This window comes from Ovis aries, chromosome 20, assembly GCF_016772045.2.
Source record: "Ovis aries strain OAR_USU_Benz2616 breed Rambouillet chromosome 20, ARS-UI_Ramb_v3.0, whole genome shotgun sequence".
NCBI classification, from domain to species: domain Eukaryota; kingdom Metazoa; phylum Chordata; class Mammalia; order Artiodactyla; family Bovidae; genus Ovis; species Ovis aries.
Window position 1 is genome coordinate 3,780,075 of NC_056073.1, and position 16,183 is coordinate 3,796,257.

The following is a 16,183-nucleotide window of genomic DNA, read 5'->3' on the forward strand; positions in this document are numbered from 1 at the left end:
AAATGTCCACGTTTATCTTCAGTTTTCCAAGGAGCTACAGCAGTGTTTACAGCACAGATCAAAGATGTGTGAGTATTTGGCTTTGCTTCAAGACATGAAGCCCCCCTTCGGCAGCCAGGACTCCCGGGATGGCAGTCTAGAAACTTTGAGAGACCAGCTGAAACGGTTGGAGGTAAGAGTCATCTGCTGATGGTTATGGAGGGTGGTCAGCTAATGTTAATTTGGAAAATTAAGAAAAGTACTTGTCTATTTTGAGTGTTAGTTATACTTGTGTTTCTCACTAAGTAGATACGAGATACGTATTTTTTTTCTGCAGACATTTGAATTGGGATTGGCTCCAATTGGTGTGATTTTAAGAAAAGACATGACCCTGGCGGAGGAATTTGTAAAGTCTGTGCCAGGTGACTTCCCCAGGGGACCCCTTGAGGACCTGAGTGTGAGCCTCCAGAGCCTGCAGACGGCCCTCTCGTCCCTCCAGGCCGCGTCTTCAGAAAGAATGAACCACATCACGCTGGCGATCGATTCCGAGGTGGTAGGTACCGGCGTGTCTCGCGCTAAGTCACATCTAGCCTTTGGGAGAAAATTGAGGGTTTGAAAATTTAGTCATAAGACGAAATATTTGTTCTTAATTTGTTAAGCCCTTAACACAGGATCATTATTTGTAGGAATTTAAAATGTGGGGAAAGATAAAAATGAACGTGAAATTTTTATTTTCTAGTCTAAACTAGCCGTTTCCCATGAAGAGTTTCTGCAGAAACTTCAGTCATTCTCACGTTGGATATTGGAGACGAGCAAATCTGTGAAGGATGTGGAGATCGTGACAGTTAGAGATGCTGAATTCATAAAACAAAGCTTGGAGTTTCTCAAGGCAAGTGTCAAAATCAGTAAGATAAAGTGTGTGTGTGTGTTAGTCGCTCAGTTGTGTCCAGCTGTTTGAGATCCCATGGACTCCTCTGGCAGGCTCCTCTGTCTATGGGATTCTCCAGGCAAGAATACTGGAGTGGGTTCCTATTCCCTCCTCCAAGGAATCTTCCAGACCCAGGGATTGAACCCAAGTCTCATTATGTCTTGCATTGGCAGCCGGGTTCTTTACCACTAGCGCCACCTACGGAGAAGGCAATGGCACCCCACTCCAGTACTCTTGCCTGGAAAATCCCATGGATGGAGGAGCCTGGAGGGCTGCAGTCCATGAGGTCGCTGAGGGTCAGACACGACTGAGCGACTTCACTTTCACTTTTCATTTTTCATGCATTGGAGAAGGAAATGGCAACCCACTCCAGTGTTCTTGCCTGGAGAATCCCAGGACTGGGGGAACCTGGTGGGCTGCCGTCTATGGGGTCGCACAGAGTCGGACACGACTGAAGTGACTTAGCAGCAGCAGCGCCACCTGGGAAGCCCCTGTATTTTGTAATAAGTGTTACTGTTGACAGAAACTTTCTATTATGGCTTAACTTGCTGTTCGTAACTAGTGCTACTTTGTTCACAGAATGTGTTGAAAGACCTCGGACACACCAAGACGCAGCTGGAGAGCGCCGCCTTTGACGTGCAGTTCTTCATCTCTGAACACGCCCAAGATCTGTCTCCCACCCAAAGCAGACAGCTATTAAGGCTCTTAAACACAACTCAGAAGGGTTTCCTTGACATGCAGGACTCAGTAACTGCCCAGGTGGAACATTTAGAGGCTCAGTTACAGCTAGAACAAGATCTCGATCTTCAGAAGGTCTGCCTTTATTTGTGGAGTCGAAATTCTTGGCTTTATGCTTCAGTGCGAAACCTGTAATGTAGACCCCAGGGGCTGTGGGCAGGAAAAGACAGGAAGGGTTTTCTGGAATGGCAGTAAATGGACAGGGTATGATATAGCAATTCCACAATATATAAAGGTATTTTTGGTCCTAAGAAGGCTTTTAATTTTCATGACTCCCTCAAACTACTGCTTTTAGGGGAGAGTTGTAATTTTTTATCCCTAGGAGGAAGAAATGTGTGTGCACTGAGAAATGTCCAGGGATAAATTGATGAACATATGGAGAGCGAAGGTTAAGGGTGGCCCAGCAAGATGGGACTGGGCTCTGGAGCCAGGCTGCCTGAGCTTGCTCCCTGTTTACAGCACTCACCCACTGTGGGGACCCAGGGCCAGTCACTGAACCAGTTTTCTCACTGGGAGATTGGAGATTGTAGCAGTGCTCACCCAGTAGTATTGTGGGCATCAATGGAAGAAAGAATTGAAACTCTTCGGACATTGCCCGGCATGTGTCAGGCTCCTAGTCAGCCTGACCCATGGCTGTGAACGGGTAGAGTGAATTTAATAGGAAGACGAAAGATGCAAGCGCTGGCTCGATTAATCTCTCAGGATGACGTGATGAATTGTTTGGGGTGGTCCATTCAGTAGGAACAGTGCGTAGAGGTGGGGCCAGAATTGGCCCCAGTGATAAAGGCACAAGCCCTCGTGCAAAGCTCCTTCGATCTCCTCTGGAAGCACAAGCGTGGTCTCCAGCATGATGTCCTGTCTACACATAACGAATATATACTCACAGGCTGATCACAACTAACTTCTGTTTTGATATCCTTTTGCAGAATTAATTGTGTGTGTCGCAGGTTTCAAGAGCTTCAGAAAATGGGATGTTTCTTCCCGTCGGTCGGAAGCTCCACCTCTTACACATATGTGTGGCCAGTGTTCTGTTGAGCGGTGTCATCGAAGCGTGGCCTTCCCCCCTGTGCATGAGCCACGCTCTCGCGTTCTCTGTCACTTGCTCAGTGTGCACCCCACTGCTATCGTGTTTACAGCATACGTAGGGACGCTTATGTAGACGAAACTTGCAAAATGTGTTGTGGTAAACAGCTATGATGGCGGTGAGCTAGGGACCAGTTCACGAGGCTGTGATTTTCCTTCCTTCAGCTGGTGGCCGAGCGTCAGCAGGAGTACAAAGAGAAACTGCAGGGCATTTGCGACCTTCTCACCCAAACCGAAAACCGCCTCATCGGTCACCAGGAAGCCTTCGTGATTGGAGACGGCACGGCTGAGTTAAAGAAGTACCAGTCCAAGCAAGAGGTAGAATCTAGCTTTGCGTTCGTGGGTCGAGTCCGTGTTGAGTTGGATTACTGGTATTTGGAAAGCAGTTGGGGCTACTGGAAAGTAGTCATCCCTTTACCTTTTCAGAGGCAGGGTGCACCCAAGGCACCCCTAGATCTGAACTTGAAGCGTGATACTAAAAGTTGTTTTTCAAACTCCAGCAAGCCAGGGAATTTTCTTGACTCTGTTTTGGTGAGATGTTGAATGGAGGAGACATATATATAGGAAGTTTGATAGGTGGGAGAAAACCTTGTATGATGAGTTAGAATCTGGATCCACTGAAGACCAGTCACTCACAAATCAGGAGACATGTCCATGAGTTTGGGTTCTTTGTCTTTCTTAGGTTCATTTTATTCCTTTCATTGTTCTCTGAGATTTTTTTTTCTTTCCCTTCAAGGAACAAGCAATAGTAACAGATAAAGAAAGGTTTATTTTGGTGTCAGGAGAAGGAACATTCTCTTCGCTGTGAGATAGTTCCTGGTTCTGCTCCCAGACTCTGTGTTATCAGATTTGTAACTCAAGCTCTCAGAGCCTCGCTGACTTGGTTGCTCACACTTCCACTGCTGTGTTAGTGTCAGAGTTAAATATTATATGTCAGGGGACCAGCAGTTAATGCCGTATAGTAGTGGCTCAGTGAAAAGTATCTCTTTTTAAAAACTATATATATATTTATTTATTGTAAAGTATAGTTGATTACAGTAGTATATTAGCTTCAGACGCAGAACACAGTGACTCAACATTTAACAGATTACACTCCATTTAAAATTAATATGTTGGCTATATTCCCTGTGCTGTACAATATATTTTTATATTTTATGTATTCTATACATAGTATTCATAGATTGGAAGAATTAACATTGTAAAAATTGTCAATACCACCCAAAGAAATCTATAGATTCGGTGTGATCCCTATCAGAGTACCCATGACATTTTTCACAGAACTACAGCAAATAATCCTAAAGTTTATTTGGAACTACAAAAGACCTTGAACAGCCAAAGCAATCTTGAAAAAGAACAAAGCTAGAGTTATCTTGCTTCTGGATTTCAAACTGTCCTGCAAAGCTGTTGCCATAAAACAAGATGGCGTTGGCACAAAACAGACACAGAAATCAATGGGGCAGAATAGAGTCTCGAAATAGACCCACACACTTACAGTCAATTAGTTATGACAAAGGAGGCAAGAATATACAAGGAGAAAAAGCCTCTTCACTTGGTGATGCTAGGACAACTAAACACTGTCTCTTTCAATTCAGATGCTTCCCAGAAAAATTTGGGGAGCCTTAAATCATAATTTAAGGAAAATAACATGAAGACTTAAACATAGTACAATTTCAGTTCAGTTCAGTCGCTCAGTCGTGTCCGACTCTTTGCGACCCCATGAATCGCAGCACGCCAGGCCTCCCTGTCCATCACCAACTCCCAGAGTTCACCCAAACTCATGTCCTTCAAGTCGGTGATGCCATCTAGCCATCTCATCCTCCATCGTCCCCTTCTCCTCCTGCCCCCAATCCCTCCCAGTGTAGAGAATGAAATTATAATGGGTGAAAAAGGAGGAAGAATTACATAGAGAAATCTAATGAGAGGAAAGCTATATTAGTTGAGAGATCTTACTCTGAGCTTCCTAGCAGCCAGGGCAAAGAAGCAAACATTATATTTTATAGAACTCTGGCATTTAGAAGAAAAAATTGTCTTTATTTGGAAATTATCTTAGGAACAACTTAGCTCATAATTTAGGGAATTATTTGTTTTTATTCTGAGTAGTAGATAGATGTTAAAGAATTAATGTTTAGAAACAATTGATAATATTAACATGTATTTAAAAACTTTTATGATATACTCACATAATGTAAACAAATCTGATGTGTACAAATTTGTAAAGATTATATACTAAATATTTGTTTTCAATGTTTTACAAACCACATCCATTTATTAACCATGCAAATCTTATACCTTTCTTTAATGTTCTTTGAGGTTTCAAATTACATTAAATATCATGACTTAAATAAAACCATTCAGATGAACATGGTATTGAATATGCTTTATCAACCTGTATGCGTTGTATGTGTTCTCCTCTGCCCACACCTACCCCCACTTTCAGAATGATGGTTTTGAAAGAATTAAATAGGTTTACTAATTTACTAAATTTTTTTTTCTTCTGTGTTAAAAGGAATTACAGAAAGATATGCAAGGAAGTGCGCAGGCATTGGCAGAAATAGTGAAAAACACAGAGAATTTCTTAAAAGAGAGTGGTGAAAAGCTGTCACGAGAAGATAAGGCTGTGATTGAACAGAAACTGAACGAAGCTAAGATGAAGTGTGAGCAGCTGACTGTAAAGGCGGAACAGTCAAAGAAAGAGCTGGACAAGGTTGTGACGACAGCAATCCGAGAGGAAACGGAAAAGGTCCTTATCCAGATGTGTGGTGCCCGCTCCTGCGGCTTCGTTGAGAATGATGAGGCTCTCCAGGGCCTTTATGTGTTACCTGCTGTCAGGAGGTCAAAGCGATGATTAGCACAGAGACTAGAATTTTGGCTTTTCATGTATGTAATTGACCAGATTTGAAGAATTGGCCTTGCTGAACTTAAAATTTTTTTTTTTATCAAAGTTGATGTGCAGTATTTTAGAAGTTACAGATGTACAGCATAGTGGTTCACAGCTTTTAAAGTTATATTCAGTATGTAGTTATTATATAATATTGGCTGTATTCCCTGTGCTGGACCATATATCCTTGTAGCTCTTTTTTTGGGCCTCGCAGCTCGCACAGTTCTCTGATAAGGCATCAAACCTGTGTCCTCGGCAGTGAAAGTATCGAGTCCTAACCTCTGGACTGCCAGGGGATTCCCTTCTTGTAGCTTAATTTCTTTTACATACAGTAGTGTGTAGGCTTTGTTGGACTTTTTAAAAAAAAATCTAAGTGGGATTGTGGAACTTTCTACTTGTGCGATGTGTGAGGTCTCATCAGTTATGATTTTGGAATGTATTTTAAGAACAATGGAAACTTCAGAGTAACTACCAGTTGCTGTAAGCTTAATTTCACCATGTTGAGTTTTCAGCATGGGTCTGGTTTGTTTCCCCACTCTGATTTTTTAGTGATCTTACTATTTGCTTTCGGAATGTCTAAATACCCATGCCTCGGCCCATGTTCAAGGTTACCTATTGTGACCTTTCCTGCCCAGGTTGTGGCTGCGAAGCAGCTGGAAGAGAGCAAAACCAAAATCGAAAACCTCTTGGACTGGTTGGCAAATGTCGACAGAGACTCAGGACGGGCAGCGATGGAGCCGAAACAGATCATTGAGCAGAACGGGACACACTTTCAAGAGGGTGATAGCAAGTCGATGATGGGAGAAGAGGACGAATTTAATGGTAACCTGTTGGACACGGATGTCGACGGGCATGTCGGCACCACCGAGGAGAACCTGAACCAGCAGTACCAGAAGATGAAGGTGCGTTGTTTCAAACATGATATTGTTAGAGTCTCTTTTGGGGTCTATAAAGCTAGGAAGAACTTAGCATAAGAGTTGTCCCTTCAGAGTTCAGGGACCCTTGAGAGTAAAGTCCTTTTTTTCTAGGCTCATCATTATGTCAGAATAAGTTGTGCTGAGAATTGTAAACAAGTCAAAAGCAATGAGAACTACCTCATTAGATGTGGGGTTCTTCTCTGTAAAGCAGAGTTGTAAGGAATTAACAGCAATAACAATAATAGCTAGCATTCATAGAGCGGCGACAGTGGTCCAGGCAGGCTTCAGAGCTCTTCCCAGCTTGACTCATCCCTTTGTCCCTTTCGTCCTCTCCACCACTCTGTAAAATGAGAATATAATTATAGTGGTGATGAGCTTATTATTGTTAATATTATTACTCTTCTCATTTTACAGATGGGGAAGGCTTCCCTGGAGGCTCAGTGGTAAAGAATCCACCTGCCAGTGCAGGAGACCTGGGTTTGATCCCTGGGTTGGGACAGTCCCCTGGAGAAGGAAATGGCAACCCACTCCAGTATTCCTGGAATACTTGGGAATGCTTGGGAAATCCCATGGGCACAGTAACCTGGCTTCTGTAGTCCACGGGGTTGCGAAAGAGTTGGACACAATTTAGCGACTGAACAGCAACAGATGGGAAAAGTAACCTACAGGATGAGCTGGCTTGGCCAGGTCACGATGCTAGCGAGGGATGGAGTCTGGGTTTAAGCCTAGGCTGTGAGGCCCTCTGCTGAACTCCAGTTTGTGCCTGCTGTGTCCTCTTGCGTTCATGCGCGTCCTCTGCAGACCTCAGCTTGGCTGTTTTGGTGAAGGTGCTGTGGAGGAGCAGAGTGAAAGCTCACTGCACGCGGGAAGTCAGAGCTGATGTGAACGCTGTTCCAGGAGCCAAGGGGGCGTTTGAAAGCTGTTTTTAAAGAGTGTTTGTTTGGCTTTTGGTGGGTTTCAGAAACGTTTGTGATTCTGCTGTTTGCCTCTGAGCCTTTGTCTTTGGCGTCTTGGGAACAGAGTGCTCTCTGAGAAGCTTTGCTGTTACAGGAATTAGAAAGTAAACCAGAAGAAGAGTGGGGGTGTTCATTACATCACAATTTCAAGAGGTTATTTCAAAACCTGACTGTAATTGCCTCTTAAAATGAAAAATGTAACGATTTCCTAAAGGAACCTTGTGAGTCAGTTACAGAGGAGTCAGGAAAGGGTAGGAACTCTACCCAAGGAGTGAAAAATACCAGGGTGGACCAGACACACAGGTGCTGCTCAGGAAACCCTTGTTTTTGGCCACAGTATGATGTTTGCCCTTCTGCACGTTTTACTGCTGAGAAGATGGGAACCTGAGGAACTTCAGAAATTCCTGCTCTCCTGGCAGAGCGGAGAGATGGCCCAGAGGCTCGGGAGCACAGGGCTCTGGGGCTAGCTCTCTGTCTGTGCCACGTGTCCTGGGCTCGCTGCTTCCCCACCTGCAGTCTGTCTCCCCTTATCTGTCAGAGGGAAGGACGGACCAGGTGACCTATAGGTATAATTACACCTGTCCAACCTACCAGATGGAGACGTCCTGTGACTATAACTCACGTATGGAAGATATCACTTGTGGGAGAAAAGTCACTGAGAGAGAAGTCCTTGCATATGTCTGCCACGCGGCAGGTGTTGTTACAGACAGGGTGGGGACCAGGACTGGTGAGCCTGTTCTCTGCTGATGTCTCGGATCAGACTTTTCAGGATGAGCTGCCCCACAGCTCCTCGGCCCTGTTCATTTGATGACTGGCGTGATCTTTTCTCAGCCCCTGGGTGCCAGCTCTTTTGTCAGTCATGAGCAGAATGAATCCCATCCTGGTGCTTGCCTGCAGGGCAGAGGATGACTGGGCAGGCAGTAACCATCTGCATTCTGTGGGTGCTGGGAGGCCGACTTCCTACTGAGTTGAGTTGGGTATGGGTGGGGAGTGTGGGGTTGGGGCCCTCCTTCAGGGTTAATAGGATCATCAGAGAAGGGCCAGACAGGGGAGGGAGATTTGTGGCAAGACTTAGGGGAGATGGGGGTTGCCAGGCAAGTATTTGGGGGTAGAGCTGGAGCCAGACAGGAGAGCAGCTGGAGAAAGGGGTCTCAGCGTGCCCGCGGGTGGGGGTGGGTAGAGGTGGAGGCCAGGTGCCTGGTCGGGGCGGGGACAGTCAGGTCCCAGAGGGGGTTTGGAAGTGGTTAGGATCAGACGTCTGGCTTCAAGTAAGTCATCACAAGAAATGCAGAAATGGCCCCAAAGGATTGTCACACATTTTAAAAATTGAAGCGTAGTTGATTTACAGTGTTGTGTTAGTTTCTGTGGTACAGGAAAGTGGTCTGGCTATACGTGTGTGTGCACTTTATACAGTTCTGTCTTTTCCATTATGCTTTTTAGCACATTTTAATGGCATGGTGGGGTGGATGGAAGAAGCTGCTTATGGCTGGAGAGGAAGGGCTCCTGGCCTCCTGAGGCCTGCGCAGCTGCCCTGAGGGCCCAGGGCGGGTAGCTGTGCATACTGTGACCCACCTGCCCCTCACCTGTGACCTGCTTTGTGCGCCGCCTCCAGGGTGGACTTGGATCCCTGGGTGTGCCAGGCTTTGCGGGCAGTGTTCTTCCCGCGTGGCTTCCTGTGGTCCTTTCAGCGTATCTGTGACTATGGGGTATTGTCCTCTTTCCACTTTGGAAACCGGGCCTCCACCAGCCCAGGAGCAGCTCCAAGATGCTCCTCTGACTTCTCTTGAGCGTCTCCAAATGTGTATTGTTCTTGCTTACTACTTATCTTCATGGGTTTTTTTTTGATGCTTTCAAATTATAGATTCTTTCCTATTAAGTATTTTTTTCAAGATCATTTCGTAAGCAAACATCATACTTCCTTGATCAATAATCAGGTGAAGACGCTCCCCGTCCCGTTAGGGGGCTCGTGAGGAAGGGACCAGCCGACCTAGAGCAGGTGGTGGGTGCTTGTTTTCAAGTTGGAAGAGTAATTTGTGCCGTTCCTCCCCAAACTTCTCAAAACGGTACTTGTTCTGTGTGCTTGCCTAAGTCCTTTCCAGAGAAGACTGGAAATCCTAAGATGAGGTGAGCGTGCACCTCCTGTGGGGAAGCTCATCAGTGGAGGAGAGGCGGGGGCGGCGTGGCGGGAGGCGGCGGTGAGCGTCCGCCCCGCAGACCCCGCGCCCTGACCCCGCCGCTCTCGCGCAGGCGCAGCACGCGGAGCTCGCGGCCCAGCACCAGGCGGTCCTCGCAGCCACGCAGGCGGCCCAGGCCTTGCTGGAGACGCAGGGCCACCACCTGTGCCCAGAGGAGAAGGAGAAGCTGCAGAGGAACGTGACGGAGCTGAAGGCTCACTTCGAAAGCGCGCTGGCCGCGTCGGAGACGGCGGTGCGCCGGACGCGCTCCCTGCAGGAGGAGCTGCGCAAGTTCGACGCCGACTGCGGCGAGTTTGAGCAGTGGCTGCAGCAGGCAGAGCAGGACCTGCAGAACCTGGAGGCCGGCGCCGACGACCTCAGCGGGCTGACGGCCAAGCTCAAGCGGCAGAAGAGCTTCTCGGAAGACGTCATTTCGCACAAGGGGGACTTGAGGTACATCACCATCGCTGGCAACAGAGTGCTGGAGGCAGCCAAGTCGTGCAGCGGGAGAGAGGGAGGCGGCCGGGCTGATCGGGACCAGGTGGACACCTCTGCCGCCCACAGAGAAGTGCAGGGCCGGCTGGACCGCGCCACCGAGCGCTTCAGGTCCCTTTACACGAAGGTAAGTGCAGTGTTTAAAACTGACGTCTGATTGATTTGCAAGGTCATGTTAATTCCTGCTGTACAGCAAAGTGACTCAGTGGTACACGGGCATCCCTTCTCTCTGATACTCTTTCCATTACGGTTCATCACAGACGTTGAATATAGTCCCCAGTCCTGTGTTGTTAATCCTCTCTGTGTAAGATAGCTCACCTCTGCTAATCCAGACTCCTAACCTTTCCCTCCCGCGCACCCAGAGGGAGGGAAAGGTTTGGAGTCCGGGATTATGTCTGTGACTCTGTGTCTATGGCTCTGCTTTTGTTTCTCAGGCAGCTTTGTGTCATATTTTAGATCCCGCATACAAGTGATATCATAAGGCATTAGTCTTTCTCTTCCTGACTGACTTCACTGGTCATCTCTAGCTCCATCCATGTTGCTGCAGATGGCATTATTTCATTCCTTTTCGGGCTGAGTAATATTCCGCTGTATACATAGACGACATCTTCTTTATCTGTTGGTCTCTGTCCATGGACACTTACGTAGTTTCTGTGTCTTGGCCATCATGAATAGCACTGCTATGAACATAGCGGTTGGAGTGCTTATCTGGATGTTATGCCCAGGAGTGGTATTGTTAGATTCGGTGGTAGCTCTGTTTTTAGTTTTTTGAGGCAACTTCCTGCTGTTCTCCATGGTGGCTGCACCAGTATACACTCCCACCAGCAGTGTAGGAGGGTGTCGTTTCTCCACACCCTCTCCAGCTTGTATTTGTAGACTTTTTGAAGATGGCCATTATGCCTGGTGCCAGGTGGTAACCTCGTAATATTAATTTGCATTTCGCTTAATATTTAGTGATGTTGAGCATCTTCTCATGTGCCTCTTGGCCATCTGTATGTCTTGTTTGGATAAATGTCTATTTAGTCCTCCCCATGTTTCAATTGGTATTTGTTTTGTTATTGAGTTACATGAGCCGTCTATATGTTTTAGAATTTAAGCCCTTGTTGGTTTCATCATTTGCCAATATTTTCTCTAACTCCATCGGTATTCGCTTTGTTTTGTTTATGATTTCATTTTCTGTGCAGTAAGGTTATTTCATTTTTAACTTTTTAATCTGTACCTGTAGTTTTCACTCTGTCCTGTTAACTTTAGTTTTGGAATTAGAAGGAAGAAATTTGAAGACTGAAGCAGGGAAAATAAGGCATTTTCATCTTGCTTCCATCAGTCCTATTCATCTGCTTTACTTCTACAATACATATTAAGAATGTAAAAATTAAGAATGTAAAGTTATTTACTTAGTTCATGTGTGGTTTCCAGGCAGCCCTGACTATAAAATTCTGTACTACCCATTTTGACCAGCAGGTGGTGTGTGTATTTTGGCTCTAAGCAGAGTACTTTGGCAAAGGAGAAAAGGAATGATACAACCATTTGAATGCAGAGTTCCAAAGAATAGCAAGGAGAGATAAGAAAGCCTTCCTCAGTGATCAGTCCAAAGAAATAGAGGAAAATAACAGAATGGGAAAGACTAGAGATCTCTTCAAGAAAATTAGAGATACCAAGGGAACATTTCATGCAAAGATGGGCACAGTAAAGGACAGAAATGGTATGGACCTAACAGAAGCAGAAGATATTAAGAAGAGCTGGCAAGAATACACAGAACTATACAAAAAGATCTTCACCACCCAGATAATCACGATGGTGTGATCACTCACCTAGAGCCAGACATCCTGGAATGCAAAGTCAAGTGGGCCTTAGGAAGCATCGCTATGAACAAAGCTAGTGGAGGTTATGGAATTCCAGTTGAGCTATTACAAATCCTAAAGAATGATGCTGTGAAAGTGCTGCACTCAATATGCCAGCAAGTTCAGAAAACTCAGCAGTGGCCACAGGACCGGAAAAGGTCAGTTTTCATTCCAATCCCAAAGAAAGGCAATGCCAAAGAATGCTCAAACTACCTCACAATTGCACTCATCTCACACGCTAGTGAAGTAATGCTCAAAATTCTTCAAGCCAGGCTTCAACAGTATGTGAACCGTGAACTTCCAGATATTCAAGCTGGATTTAGAAAAGGCAGAGGAACCAGAGATCAAATTGCCAACATCCGCAGGATCATCAAAAAAGCGAGAGAGTTCCAGAAAAACATTACTTCTCCTTTATTGACTTTGCCAAAGCCTTTGACTGTGTGGACCACAACCAACTGTGGAAAATTCTTTAAGAGATGGGAATACCGTACCACCTAACCTGCCTCCTGAGAAATCTGTATGCAGGTCAAGAAGCAACAGTTAGAACTGGACATGGAACAACAGACTGGTTCCAAATAGGAAAATCAGTACACCAAGGCTGTATTTTGTCACCCTGCTTATTTAACTTATATGCAGAGTACATCATGAGAAACGCTGGGCTGGAAGAAGCACAAGCTGGAATCAAGATTGCCGGGAGAAATAGCAATAACCTCAGATATGCAGATGACACCACCTTTATGGCCAAAAGCACAGAAGAACTAAAGAGGCTCTTGATGAAAGTGAAAGAGGAGAGTGAAAAATTTGGCTTAAAGCTCAGCATTCAGAAAACTAAAATCATGGCATCTGGTCCCATGACTTCATGTCAAATAGATGAGGAAACAATGGAAACAGTGAGAGACTTTATTTTTAGGGCTCCAACATCAGTGCAGATGGTGACTGCAGCCATGAAATTAAAAGACGCTTGTTCCTCGGAAGAAAAGTTATGGCCAACCTGCTGCTGCTGCTGCTGCTGAGTCGCTTCAGTTGTGTCCGACTGTGTGTTAACCCGTAGACGGCAGCCCACCAGGCTCCTCCGTCCCTGGGATTCTCCAGGCAAGAACACTGGAGTGGGTTGCCATTTCCTTCTCCAGTGCATGAAAGTGAAAATTGAAAGTGAAGTGGCTCAGTTGTGTGCGACCCTCAGCAAGCCCGTGGACTGCAGCCTTCCAGGTTCCTCTGCCTATGGGATTTTCCAGGCAAGAGTACTGGAGTGAGTTGCCATTGCCTTCTCCGTATAACTAACCTAGACAGCATATTAAAAAGCAGAGACGTTACTTTGCCAACGAAGGTCCGTCTAGTCAAAGCTATAGTTTTTCCAGTAGTCATGTATGGATGTGAGTTTAGGAGCATAAAAAAAGTTGAGCGCCGAGAATTGATGGTTTTGAAGTGTGGTGTTGGAGAAAATTCTTCCGAGTCCCTTGGACCGCAAGGAGATCTAACCAGTCCATCCTAAAGGAGATCAGTCCTGGGTGTTCATTGGAAGAACTAATGCTGAAGCTGAAACTCCAATACTTTGGCCACTTGATGCAAAGAGCTGACTCATTTGAAAAGACCCTGATGCTGGGAAAGATTGAAGGCAGGAGAAGAAGGGGACGATAGAGGATGAGATGTTTGGATGGCATCACTGACTCAGTGGACATGAGTTTGAGTAAACTCCAGGAGTTGCTGATGGACAGGGAGGCCTGGCATGCTGCAGTCCATCGGGTGGGCAAAGAGTCAAACACGACTGAGCAAATGAAATATAAACTGTAACTATGGAGTACTTTGCAGCCTCAAACTTGAGAAAGGAATCTTCATCTGTTAAAATTTGCTTCAGAAGTATTTGCTTTACACGTATATTTGATTAGTATTATTTTAATACTGAGTGGCTAAGAGACAGTTTCCATTTCTATTATTCTTGTGGACCAGTAAGAGAATTTTGTTTAAAAACAGCGAAAGAAATAAAACAGAGAAAACCTGTCCCAGTTGAGAGTATAAGCTGAACGGGCTGACCAGGCTGCCCCCATGGCTTGTGGAGCATCGTTGGCTGTTGGCCTTTTCTTTCTGCTGGTCTGGATTCTTCCCTCCTCGTGTTGATCAGTCTTGTGCAGCATAGAGAAGCGATCCATGAAGCACGGAGACCATCCCTCTGTCTGATGTACACTCTACGCCTGGTGTGTCAACTCCGTGAGACGAGCCCCTCTGATGACTGACACCTAGGGCCTTCAGTCTGGCTGAAGACTCAGCCCTGTGTGTATGTTTTTGAACTGGCATAAATGCAGTCTGTCTCCTCGTGTTTATGGCGACTTTCTGATTGGTTAGAGGAAGCATCTTCATATAAAGGAGAAACTCTTTGCTCTGTAGGTTTTGCTCACTGTGGTTGAAGTCTGGTGTCTTACAGGTGGCATGTCTCCTAGGTCCTGAAGACTGTGTACAGAAGTAGCAGATTTTGATTCCCACTCTTCCTCTGTTTGGTTCTCAGTGCAATGTCCTCGGGAATAACCTCAAAGACCTGGTGGATAAATACCAGCACTACGAGGACGCCTCGTGTGGGCTTCTTTCTGGGCTCCAGGCCTGTGAGGCCACAGCCAGCAGACACTTATCCGAGCCCATCGCCGTGGACCCTAAAAACTTGCAGCGTCAGCTGGAAGAGATGAAGGTAAGAGAAACAAGAGGGAGGGAGTGATCCAGCCCCGCGGTAGTCCCACAGGAAACCTTGCTGTCCCCCGACTTGTGTGATCCTGCCCGCAGGGCAAGGGGAGAGGGTCTAGGCAGGTGTGCGTGTCCCTCCATGGGCCTCCTGACTTGGTCTTCCAATGTCTGTCCATTTCTCCTTCTTCTGCTCTGGTTTAGCTGGTCTGACACTGCGGTCATGGTTTATATCCCCCACCTCCTCCTGCCCAGACACAGCTTATACTCCAGTCCTGCCTGGACCAGCTGTGGTCTGCTCTTCCTTGTTTTGTTTGCCATCTTTCTCCTTGGTCGGCTCTGAGGTCCGCAGGACTGACCCTTGGTCTGCTTTGCTCACTGCTGCGTGCTGGGGCCCCCGTGGGCCTTCGATGAGCGTCCACGAGTGGATGGGGGCCAGGGGACAGTCACTGTCACACTCCACGTGGCCTCCTGTTGAGTTGCCCCCTGGTTCGCAGAGGTGCACACTTCAGTTGTCACCTCGCCCGCTTCTCGGAGAAGCCGCCTGCCCTTTTGAATGTGCAGGGTTGCTGGGGGACTGTGTAATTGTGGGGTCTCAGCCACACCCCCAGTGGCCCAGAGAGTCCAGCCCATTTCGTACATTTCAGGTATATTTTCAAATCCGCATGGAAGGGGAGAGAACTTTTGAAAAATTTTCTTCTCCTTTCATGTGAGCAGTAATTCTGATTTTGAGGGATGTCCCTGGTGGTCCAGTGGTCAAGATTTCATGCTTCCACTGCAGGAGGCACAGGTGGATGGCAGGCCAGGAGACTAGTATCCCACACGCCAGGCCATGAGGCCTAAAGAGGAAGAAAAACAATTTGAGTTTGTAAGTTTCATTTCTTAAACCTATTCTGTGTTTCCTTCTAGCAGGTGAATAGCAGTAGATTATTCTCAGCTTGATAGAAAGTGAGCATTAGTGCCAGTGAAACCACCGCCCTTCAGATTTGGTTGCATCTGTTCGTTACAGAGTCGGAAATCACTGTGCTGTTAACGAGAGAAGCAAGTCTTCTACTGACTTTACTGACCATTAGGTATTGCGTGAGGCCGGTGTCTTCTGGCAGGAGGAGTGCTGTGTCATTCCCTGGGGTAAAGTGTGGCAGCTTAAAGCTAAGCAGAGACGGGAGGGCCTGGGGCTAGAGGGCAGGCCCTGTGACTTCCCCGGCAGGGGCTGACCCAGCGCTACCTGTGCCCCGAGCCAGGTCATCCCCACAGGATGTAGCTTCCCCACGTCAGGGGTAACATTCTCAGTCCTGAGGCTCGTGTGCATATGTGTGTGTGTGTGTGTGTGTGTGCGTGTGTGTGTGTGTGCGCGCGTGTGTTTCTCTCTTGCCCACAAGCCCGAGAACAGATCCATCAAAATGAAGTTTTCAGTCCCTGCTGGATGACAGGTCCAAGGACAGTGTATGCTGGCAGAGGAGATGTTGTGACTTAAAGGCCATTATTTTAATAGGAAATGTCAGGAGCTGATGGTTATTAAGATTGCCG

The 16,183-nt window shown here is 46.6% G+C and overlaps 1 protein-coding gene across 34 annotated transcripts in view; it reads left to right on the forward strand.

The window, feature by feature from the left end:
• Positions 1–16,183, forward strand: part of DST (dystonin) — a 524,163-nt gene that overhangs the window by 374,713 nt on the left and 133,267 nt on the right. For 22 of the 34 annotated variants that reach the window (XM_042237537.2, XM_060402997.1, XM_060403000.1 and 19 more), the window contains 9 exons: positions 23–172; positions 317–532; positions 719–868; positions 1,487–1,720; positions 2,894–3,046; positions 5,235–5,468; positions 6,242–6,508; positions 9,727–10,275; positions 14,490–14,666. In XM_042237537.2, the coding sequence (XP_042093471.1) occupies positions 23–172; positions 317–532; positions 719–868; positions 1,487–1,720; positions 2,894–3,046; positions 5,235–5,468; positions 6,242–6,508; positions 9,727–10,275; positions 14,490–14,666 (2,130 nt within the window). The remainder of the gene's footprint in view (positions 1–22; positions 173–316; positions 533–718; positions 869–1,486; positions 1,721–2,893; positions 3,047–5,234; positions 5,469–6,241; positions 6,509–9,726; positions 10,276–14,489; positions 14,667–16,183) is intronic. The other 12 variants (XM_060403014.1, XM_060403015.1, XM_060403016.1 and 9 more) reach the window with 1 other exon arrangement.